At 48.1% G+C, this 11413-nt stretch overlaps 1 protein-coding gene across 1 annotated transcript; it reads right to left on the minus strand.

Moving 5' to 3' along the window:
* Positions 1-647: 647 nt before the first annotated feature.
* LOC133412050 (junctional cadherin 5-associated protein) lies at positions 648-10456 on the minus strand. The gene is made up of 3 exons (XM_061695067.1): positions 10128-10456; positions 1589-5296; positions 648-713 (listed from the first exon to the last, which is right to left on the minus strand). Exons 1-3 carry the CDS (start codon positions 10454-10456, stop codon positions 704-706), a joined length of 4047 nt encoding a protein of 1348 aa, XP_061551051.1. The 3' UTR covers positions 648-703.
* Positions 10457-11413: the final 957 nt, after the last annotated feature.

Here is an 11413-nt window from a genome sequence, read left to right on the forward strand (position 1 = left end):
TCAACCTTTATTGCTTCCTGAAGGGACCTACGCGGCGGGAGCAGCACGGATCTGGTCGGACTTCACCTGAAAGCAAGGCAACCGGCGCGCCGTGAACTGAGCGGGCGATCACGTGATTAGCTTAGCAACTGGGGGGAGAGGGGTGGTGGTGCGTAGGAAAGGGCACAATGTCGCCGAGTTAAAGAAAGGCCGAGCGATGTCGGGAAATCAAAAACAGTTCTCGAGCCAAACGCGGTCACGACGAGCGGTGCCGCCACCGCCGCAGTCGCAACTTTATTTTGGTACAGCAAATAATAGCAAAACCCTCAAATTAATGCTTACATTCATAATGCACAGATTCTCGAGTGTATTCGCCGTTGTCGTTTGCAAGGATGAGTTGCATAATGTCTGCCAATGAGAAAAGCATCGGGAGAAAACTGAGGGAGCGAAGGAGTCTGTAATTGTGTGTCGACTGGATCGGACAGGGTGGGGGGGGCACCTCCCTTTTGGCAGTGGAACAGCACTCTTAGAAGTCAAACCGAGGGTGAGGGTGTGTACACAATGCTCTCGTCGGACAAGAAGGCCATTTCAGTGTCAAGAGATGAAGATGAAGGCATTCTAAGTTAGGCAGCCAGTTCACAGTGTTGTGTGGAGCGCTAAAATCTCGAGATGGGGACACGATGAACGTTGTCTTTTTCGACACCGTCGCCGCTCTCTCGGGCTGTCACAGCGTTCTGAGACGAAAACAGAGGAGTCATTACACCAAAGTCTACCACACTTGGTTTCAGCATTGGGATATGATTTTAGGGAAGAACTAGTCATTCAAGCATAAAGTATCAGGATCGAGCAGTTTCTAAAATGTTCAGGAGCTTATCGGTTTACAACGGAGTTCCATTCCTACGGAGGCAATGTAACCTGAATTTGTACGCCGTTGTAAGTGGGATTACGCCATAGTCTGTTGCTAACCTACGCTAATGCAATAGTAAAGTCAAATGAAATGCAGTAACTGAGCGTGCCTTCTTCTAGTTCTTTGCACGTCATTGCATTTTGGGACCATTGTAAAAACACGAGAACCTCCAGTATTGTTAATAATTTTGAAATCTGAACAAATCAAATGTCGTAGAGCATTCTGGTACAGATTGTTTCGATTTCCCATGGTGCACTTCACAGGTGAGCTTATGCCTGGTAACTTTGGGCATGGCGCACCCTGGACAGGTTACTGGTCAAGCACAGGGCACATTTAAACAACACAGCTATGCACAATTTAGTATTCAGTTCACCTAACATGAATGTTTTTGGAATGTGGAACCTTTGAATACCAGGCCACTTTGCTGCCCTAAAAGTAACTCAAAACATTCATCCTTCCATCCATCCATATTCTATAGCGCTATCCTGTTCAGGCTGGAGCCTATCCATACTAACTTCAAGCGCAAGGCGCCCCTGGACTGGTCGCCTGTCAATTACATGGCACATATAGACAACCATTCAAACTGACATTCACACTGTCACTGAGTGGGAATTAAACCCACACTCCCCACACCAAATTCAGGTGAGTGAACCACTTTTAGCGACACAAGTGAAAACTCAATTCTTAATATTCTTATCTTACCTGAAAGTAGACCTGTCACCGTGCTTCGCAGTTTCTTCCAAGACCTGGCGGGATCCAGACACCTCTTTGTCTTTGTTCTCCCTGCCTGTCTGAGAAGCGTTTGGGTAATCTTGGGAGTCCTTGCCCTCCCCATCCCCCTCTCCAGAGTCGGTGCTCCTGATGCTGAGGCGTCTCATGCGATACATCACGTCCACCTCCCGCATCTTGCCCAGACGCTCCACAGCCACCCGGCTAGGAGAGACGGCTAGCTTATTATGCAGAGCTTCAATTCTATTAGGGGGGGCGCCACTCTGGTGCTCCCCTTCCAAGCTGAGGGACAGCCTGCGGTCGAGCTTTGGCACGACTGAAAGTGGCAGTCTCTCAGGCGGAAACTCTGGCAACCCGGGGTGGTCTCGCCCCGGGTGTGTCCATAGGACAAGTCTATGTTCCGCGAGAGCAAATGGCTTCCTCTCTTGCTCCTGCTTGTTGTCCGACGTTGCTTCAGTTTGTCCCTCTCGTTCAGTGTCAGCCGCAATACATTCTGCCATTTCTCCCTCGTTGGCTTCTTTCTGTGCTGACTCCACCAACTCAGTTTTACTTAGTTCATCTGAGCGTGCATGCACATCTGTGGAACCATCGACTGTTTCATCAGTATCGCCCAAATTGTCTTGTGTTGATGAATCCTTCTTCGCTGCATCAGCACTCATATCGGACCCCGCCTGGTAGCGACTCGAGTTCTGCGGTTCCTGATTCCTTGCATCCTCAACCGGGCTTTCGTCTGCAGCGCGCTGCGGCGGACTTCCGTTTGGATTGACGGAGCTATCTGAGCTGTTCTCCTCGTGGAGAGGAGGTAGTGGGCCCTGTCTCAACTGGTTCTCCAGCTCCCTTTTGCAAATAGGACACTCCTCCTCTGAATCGAGATCTTGAGGAGTTGCCGGGTCATTAGGATTGCTCGAATCCCGAGAGTGACGCAAAGTCTGGCATATGTCCTCATAGTCGGGAGGACTTGTGAGCGTGGATGCGTCCTGCATGGGCTGTCGGTCTGCCCACGGCACTTCTGCTGTCGTGCTGTTGGTCATCGGGCTGAAGTCACAAAGCGGTGTCTCGATGGGTTCATCGGGCAGGTCCAGTTTCACAGTCCTGCCGTCGTTGCTACGTCTACGCGGAAGATGTGGAACAACCCTGTATTCTCGAAAACCCGACTCCCGAGGGGGCACAGGGAGTTCCTCCCTCAGCTGCTTGCTGAACGTGACCGACTTTGTGGCAGGCCTGGAGAAGGCGCTCTTGACTTCCCTGTACTCCGGATCAACGGACCAGCTGACCGCACTGCGCCTAAGGCTGCTGGGTTTGTTGAGAGGCTGGGACGTCAGACGGATTTTGATACGCTCAGGGATTTCAACTGACCCGTCGGGGACCTTATTGCTGGCAGCGCCAAGCTCCAAGATGTCTTTGTAGGCCTCGTTGAGGTCCTCGATACACTTGTCAACGCTGGGCTGTTTGCTGCTCTGTTGCTGCTGTTGTTGATCCTGGACTTCTTTTTGGATTGCCTCCAGCTCTTTGACAGCATCCCACGGTCGCTGGCTGACAATCGGTTTCAGCAGGAACTCGGGAACCTTAAACACCTCCTGGCCGCTGCTAGCTGCTGGTTTGCTCTCCACATTTCCTGAGGGTGGAACTGCTGGCTGCTGAGCTGTGCTCTTGTTCAGCTGGTTGGAGAAAGTGGTGGTCAGGGAGAAGGCGCTGTTGCTTGAAAGTTTTAGACTCTTCACTCCCTTGATAGGGAACGTGAAGGTGGTGCCTGCTACACTGCCACCATCTGCAGGGGCTTCAGTGGCAGCAGGGATGGGGTCTTCTTGTGCTTCCTTGTTTTCAGGGCCAGTTTTTTCGGCCTCTGGGCTAGTTTGTGTCTCCTGGTCGCGGTACTGGTTTGCGGGCCAAGATCCTGACAACTTCAGCTCCTTGTAATGGTTTATTTTAGGGGGTCTACAGGGCAACTTCTTGAACATTTTACTGCTCGCTCGGCTGCTCGTCTTGCTGCTCGCTATGCTACCTGTTAGCGCTTGCAGCTCGGCCTCGGCTGAAGACGTGCTTTGGAGACTTTGGTTAGTTAAATGGCCCGTTTTGTTTTCGCTGGGACTGTCGGCTGGGTCTGGTGACTTCTCATTATTGTTGTTCTGATCACGGATTGTACCAGTGAGCTGTGGGGTGACCGGAACAGAAACCAAACAAAAGATGGTTTCACTAAGTCTCTTTTTGAGATTCTTGGATTTATCCTTCTCCGGTGGATCGGGCTGTTCAACTTTCTTTACTTCTGCCACAGTTTCAGTGACAACCTGGTCAGGCGGCTTGCATGGGGGCGGTGGTGGTTTACCCAGAATAGATGAAGGGAAAAATTGACTACGATTTTGTTCAGGACCTACACTGTCACTTTTTTTGTTCAATCCCCTGTTACTCCATCGAGTACTGCTGTCATTTTCAGTAAGAGTCGCCTTGCGACCAGTGTTGAGGGATTGTCCCTGTTGGGGAGGAAAGGCACTATCACTTGGAGATTGTCCTAAATTCTTAACGGATGGATTCTCTTTGTTGATGTTTCGGATCTTGTCTGAGTCGGTGAGAGAATTTCTGCTGGGCCCTCCTGAGATTTGATTCATTCTTGCATCTTCAGCTGGTACTTGACGAGCTTGACTCTGTTGCTCTTTGTGTCCAGAGGGTGTCTGTTTTCGATAGGATGCCACACGATCTCCATAGTGTTCCAGCCACGAATCACCCGTGTGCCTCGTTAGCCACCTCCCGGGGTCTGAGCTGGGCTGCAGGGATTCTGACCTCCACCGCAGGTTTAGCATTTCGTTACGATTGATTGACACGGCTCTTGGGGGTGGGGCTCTTTTATAAGACGGAGGAGGAATGTAGCCCGGGGGTTCCATTCCAGGGAGTGAGTGTTGTGCAAAATAGTCATGACGCAGCTCCCCGTCCCTTGAATAAAAGATAGGCCTGTCTTTTATCTTGAGACCCTGGTCTATAGCAAGCATTTCTGCACTACCCCTAATCTGCTGGTGAATCTCATATGATGGCGGCTTTGAAGGCCTGCTGAACCTCGGCTTTGGTAAAAGTGCAACGTGGCTGCTTGGCCCGGAATTCCTGCCCCACCGGTCCCTGCCAATAGCTCCGCTATAGATATACCGACTATAGGGCCCAGAGAAAAGAGTGCTGCTTAGCCTTGGCGGTCTGTCTGGTAGGCTTGGTCTGGATGGAATTAGCTCTCTGCTGTTTGTTCCATCAGGTGACAAAACTCTTGGGAGAGACTGAGACTTGGCTTTTGTTCTTGGGTGAAAAAAACCTTCAGGTGCCCTCAGGCGATACTGCTCCAAAGCCCACCTTTCCCCATCCCCGTCCGACAGCTGCCTGCCCAGGCCCACTGCGGGCCTCCACTCCTCGGTACCGAGGCTTTGACACTTCCGCTCCCCAGTCACCCTCAACTGACCAGGTGCATCTTGGTCCCTCAGCCAGGAAATCTCCTCCCACAGCTGCTGCGCTTGCCTCTCTGCCCTGAGTTCCTCGGCCGCTATGAGGGCCTGTGGTCTCCATGCCCCCGCAGAGGCTCTTAGCTCCCTACCATCGGCATAGTCCAGGAGAATACTGAAGTCTTGGCCTCGCCTCCGCCAGTATGAAATATCTCTCTCGTCGTGGCTTAGCAGCTCAGAGTAAGTCAAACTCGGGACATCATAGAAACTGCAAAGGCAAGAAAACTCAGTCTTAGTAGGACTTCTTCTAGAAGCGTTCATCAATAATGCAGGTTAACCGTCTATCGGCCATGTTTGTTTTAGACAAGAATGTTGGTCATCCCAATGCCCATTACACACTGGTCATTTAAGACAGGATTTTCTGGGCTCACTGTCGAATGTGTAAAGTACCGATGTGGTATGCGGGGGTTTGAAGTCGACCCAAGAATTTGTCGCCTTCTCAGATTTTATCTGAGGCCGAAGAGAGACAGAACATTGCCAGCCATGACCAGTGTATGAAGTTAAACTCTCGAGCGTCACTGCCCATGCCCCTTTGTATTTTCACACATCTAATTATCGAAACGCAGCAACCCATCAGGGTTGCATTCAAGCGACATTAGCCCCTTTCACACAAAGTTTATGTATGAGAGGTACACTATATTGCCAAAAGTATTCGCTCACCTGCCTTTACTCTCATATGATCTGAAGTGACATCCCCTTCTTAATCATCCATCCATCCATTTTCTGAGCCGCTTCTCCTCACTAGGGTCGTGGGCGTGCTGGAGCCTATCCCAGCTGTCATCGGACAGGAAGCGGGGTACACCCTGAACTGGTTGCCAGCCAATCGCAGGGCACATACAAACAAACAACCAGTCGCACTCACAGTCATGTGTACGGGCAATTTAGAGTCTCCAATTAATGCATGTTTTTGGGATGTGGGAGGAAACCGGAGTGCCCGAAGAAAACCCACGCAGGCACGGGGAGAACATGCAAACTCCACACAGGCGGGGCCGGGGATTGAACCCAGGTCCTCCGAACTGTGAGGCCACCGTGCCACCCCTTCTTAATCAATAGAGTTTAATATGACATCGGCCCACCCTTTACCACGATAACAGCTTTAATTCTTCTGAAAAGGCTTTCCACAAGGTTGAGGAGTGTGTGTGTGTAGGGACTCTTCCAGAAGCGTATTTGTGAGGTCACACAGTGCTGTTGGACGAGAAGGCCTGGCTCTTAGTCTGCACTCTAATTAATCAAAAAGGTGTTTTATCAGGTTGAGGTCAGGACCCTGTGCAGGCTAGTCAGGTTTATCCACACCAAAGTCTCATCCAAGTCTTGCTTTGTGCATTGGTGCACAGTCATGTTGGAACAGGAAGGGGCCATCCCCAAACTGTTCCCAGAAAGTTGGGAGCAATTAGTTGTTCAAAAGCTCTTGGTATGCTGAATGCTTTCAAGTTCCTTTCACTCAAAAGGAGCCAACATTTTGGACAATTCCATCCTTCCAAATTTGTGGGAACAGTTCTTCCATTTCTAAGATGACGGTGCATCAGTGCACAAAGCCAGGTCCATAAAGAAATGGATGAGAGAGTTTGGTGTAGATGAACTTGACTGGCCGTAACAGAGTTCTGACATCAACAGGATAGAACAACTTTTAGATGAATTAGGGCGCAGACTCAGAGCCAGTCCTTCTCGTCCAACATCACTGTGTGACCTCAAAAATACGCTTCTGAAAGAGTTGTAAAAAATTCCCACACACATTCCTAAACTTTGTGTAAAGCCTTTTCAGAATAATTAAAGTTGTTATAGGGGTAAAGGGTGGAGCAACGTCATATTAAACCCTGTTGATTAAGACGGGGATGTCACTTCAGATCATATGTGAGTCAAGGCAGGTGAGCAAATACCTTTGTCAATGTAGTGTATGGCAGAAGATCCAGAATTTGTTCATCTTTCCAGTGTAGAAGCAGAAGCTAGTGAAGTAGGGGGAAAGCCCAGACCTGGCTTTTTGCAATTTCCCTTCAAACAGCCATCTATCTCTGTTATGCCTAGATCACACTACAGGATTGTAGCCCCGACATTGGCATGATTAGCTATCATTTTCCCAGATCGGGCCCGACATATTTTGTCGGGAACAACAAAACTTTTTGTGGTGTGACATAATTCACGACCAACGATTTCACGCTAGGTAGCCCTACGACGCCAAAATGAAAAGTCTAGCATGTTTGATTTTTTTGGGGATATCTTCTGTGTAGTGTGACATATCAGCGACAACTCTCCGACAGAGCACCTTGACGTCAACCAATAGGATTCGGTATTATGACCGGCGCTTCGCCTCCTGTGCTTGCTGTTGTCAACATACTTGGTCGCCGTTGTCAATATTTATTTACGCGCACAAACCAATTTTTACCAAACCTTGAGAGCATGAGTCGACAGAACGCCGGCATATTTAGGTCCAATCTTTAATCCTTGCATTAGCTTGCTAGGCCACGTAACATTTTGTTACCTGCTTGCAAGCCATATAGTATTAAAAGTATGTGAACATACCTCAAGCAATCCTTGAATGAACGTCCTCTCCCGAGCACCTTGTGACGACCACCATTTTGTTCTTTTTTTTCCCCAGCACAATACATTGGCGCGATCCATTGTTGTTGTCTTTGCCATGGTAACGGGTCTATCTGGTTGCATTGACCGGTGACACGTTTTCTGGTTCCGACAGTGTTTGATTTGACAAGATAAAGCCCAGTGATCATAAAAGATGGGTTACAGTGGTATCGGAATACATATCGTGTAGTGTTGCCACTGTCAGATCAAGACACGGCAAGATTTTATGGCAGTAGTCTGACAAGTGCAATCGTAAAAGACCACATTTGTCTTGTAGTGTGATCCACGCATTACATTTCTGATCCTACCACCACAGCTGGGAAATCTGTTGGTCGACTTTGACCCCCCCCCCATTTACCATCGGCACTTTATACACAGGGCAGCAAGCCAGGAAAATGCCAGCTTAGATGGTCAGTCTGTAGGGGCTTTGGAGACACTATTTGGCTCATCAGAGATGTAACAGATCGTATTGGAAAGCGACAACTGGTTTCAACACAACAGCGTGGTTGAAGTGAGTGCCAAGTGTTACATTTCTTCCTTTCACACAGCAACCGCCAGGATCTCTGTTCGGCCTTGGAAGCCAGGAAATTCACGTCTACTTCACACCCCAAGTCCACTTGTCACTCTCGTCTAAATCTGCTGATCGGTCGGAACGGAACTGTTATTGGAATATTCTTTCCTCGTCGTCATGTTGAAATAATCATCAGATAAATCAAATTGTCAGCGAGCCAATATGTTAACGTGACTGATAGCGTTCCACCACGCATTGATCTGATTTTACACGACGTACATACTATGCTACACGTGTGTGTGTTTGTGTATGTGTGTGTACATGTGTGCAATGGCTTTTCCAACAAACTGCTGAAGTCAGCCCTCGCTTCAGCATCCCATAACGACGCAAATTGTCATGTTCGTGCAATATGATCTGCATTTTTAATTATGCTGACCTTTTCCTTAAAGGGTCGTTATTGGAAAAAAAAACATCAATAGTGCAAGTCTGGACACATGCAACCAATGAAGAGACCATAAACATTTGTTGTGATTATTATTCAACTGCATTATGATACCATACATGACGATGTGATATGATACCATACGACATGATACAATGTGATGCTTTAAGATACAATTCATTGCAATATGATACAATATACTATATGATACGATACAGTACGGTACAATAAATTGTGCCAAATTACGATAATATATGATATGTTGCGATACATTGCAATTAATTAGGATACATGACGATATAGGCCGGCACGGTGGACGACTGGTTAGCACATCTGCCTCACAGTTCTGGTTACCGGAGTTCAAATCCCGGCCCAGTCTGTGTGGAGTTTGCATGTTCTCCGCGTGCCTTGGTGGGTTTTCTCCGGGCACTCCGGTTTCCTCCCGCATCCCAAAAACATGCGTGGTAGGTTGATTGAATACTCTACATTGCCCGTAGGTGTGTATGTGAGTGCGATTGATTGTTTGTTTCTATGTGCCCTGCGATTGGCTGGCGACCGGTTCAGGGTGTACCCCGCCTCCCGCCCGAAGATAGCTGGGATAGGCTCCAGCACGCCCGCGACCCTAGTGAGGGTAAGCGGTAAAGAAAATGGATGGATGGACATGACGATATAGTAGGATACAATGCAGTGTCTCATTGCAATACGATACTGTATGATATATTATGATGCGATGCATTGTGATACGTTATTATATTACTATACATCGCAGTATTGTTCGATACGCTACGATATTATACATTTCGATAGGTTGTGTTACACTACGACACGTTACGATACTTTGTAACATATTACCATAAATTGCAGTCCGATATGATACCATACAATATTATATATTACGGTGCATTACCGTACGGTACAATATTATCCATTGCGATAAACTGAAATACATTGTCTATACGTTATGATACTAAACTATTGAGTAGCCATGCGTTTTAATGTGTTCTTTTTTCACTATGTATTAAAAACAAGGCAACGTGTAAAAATAACCCCGACGAATGAACGTGCTGTGTGTGTGTGTGTTTGTGTGCGTGTGTGTGTGTGTGTGAGCGAGAGCGAGAGAGACACTAGCAGCATATGCTAGTGTATGGCTGAGGGGGGAGCCGCGCACACTTGCCCAGCAACATGCTGACATCACGCAGCACGTGCTGGGTGGGATTCGGTGTGTCAGTGTTTCCAGTAGAGTGACTCTGTGCTGCGTCTTGACGCAAGTTCAATTCACCCCCAACCTCCAGTCTCACTCTGCTGCTGTTTTCATCTGTCACGAGGGGGACACGCGCTAGCTGTGTGCGCACAAATGGATCAAGCTTTCGTCAGAAGGCCGGCCTGAGATATATCAGCCGTGCTGCTGCAGGGAAGGAGGGTGTGGCGGGAGTTGGGGGGACCTGCAGTGCAGCTTTTGCACGCTGACTGGAGGAAAGGGGAAGGCGTAAAAAAGTGGGGAGAAGCACTCACCCGCTGTCTGTAGCCAAAGAATCACTCAAGGGTTGAGTGTCACCTAGGATACCGATGAAGGCCTCCTTCCTCCTCCTTTCAGCCTCATTGTCCATGTAACCCTTGAGGGGCGCCGGCCTGCTTCCGTACAAGCCGCTGCTGCCCGCCGAGGCCCCGCCGCGCTCCGTCTCATAGCCGTTGAGCGCTGCCGCTGCCCGGCCCGCCCGGTTGTCCAGCAGGAGCTCACGTTGGCAGTCGGCGGGCCGCTTGTCATAAGGAGTGGCCGACGACGGGCCACTCCTGGGCAGCTTGTATCCGTGTGAGATGAGCAGGTCCTCCACACTGTACATGGCGGCGCACGTACAGGGGGCAAAGGTGGGGGTTTGCCTTATGCGCTGTACTGATCAGCAGAGGCCATCACTTTGGGGAAGGGAATGCCAGAATAAAAAACAGAAAGAAAGGGTTAACGACACATCACTCCAGCAACAACCCACATTAACCACAATACCATGTGATAGGAAATGAATCATTCAGTTTTGATTACTTCAGATACAGAATGATTCTTTGTGATACAATTCATTCCGATAGAATACGATGCATTAAGTTGCGATGCGATACTGTGAGATATGATACAATGTAATTTTGCTGCAATGTCGCAACTCATTGAGGATAAGCGGTACAGAAAATGAATGGATGAACATTAAGCTACATCACGACGTAACAAATACCATGTCAAGCGATACAAAAGATAACGATAACTTCCTTGTAAGAGATAACGATTGGGTATTGGGTCATCACAGTTCAATTAAGTTTTTTAAAAAACCTGAAATCTCTGATTGCATGTTGACAACGGGTTATATGAACACAATCTGGTTAATGAACGACTTGAGAAATCCATAAAATGCTCCTTATAGTTTGTCCTAACTTGACAATTTGTGAAATGCATTTACGGAGTATGAACATTTTGGTCTTTTTCTTCTGACTTTCACATCAACAATGAGCCATGATGTGATAAAAATGACAAATTGATACAAGCTCCCCGGACCTCAAGGTGACCTTAATGTTTTGTTGTTTTTTTCTTCTTGAATCCAAGATTGCATTTTGGAAATTCTGAGGAGACGATTTTCACTCAGCATTGAAGCGATTCTTCACATGTACGAAATACACTGGAACCATTAGCCCCTGATGTCGTACAGTTTGACCAAAGATTTAGGGAAATACATGTCTCTGAAGTCACACATAAACTTTGGAGTTCATCAAGGGATTGACTGTGTGTGCTTTGCTTTTTCTTTGGCTTGGTGTGTATT

This window comes from Phycodurus eques, chromosome 13 (assembly GCF_024500275.1).
Source record: "Phycodurus eques isolate BA_2022a chromosome 13, UOR_Pequ_1.1, whole genome shotgun sequence".
NCBI classification, from domain to species: Eukaryota; Metazoa; Chordata; class Actinopteri; order Syngnathiformes; family Syngnathidae; genus Phycodurus; species Phycodurus eques.

What these genes read in the sequence shown, in the direction of transcription:
- LOC133412050 (XM_061695067.1), bottom strand. Translation starts at nt 10,456, where the DNA reads ATGTACAGTGTGGAGGACCTGCTCATCTCACACGGATACAAGCTGCCC. An exon ending in TCTTTGGCTACAGACAGCGG is followed by an intron (nt 5,297 to 10,127) that starts GTGAGTGCTTCT and finishes TTGCCTTTGCAG; the next exon opens with TTTCTATGATGTCCCGAGTT.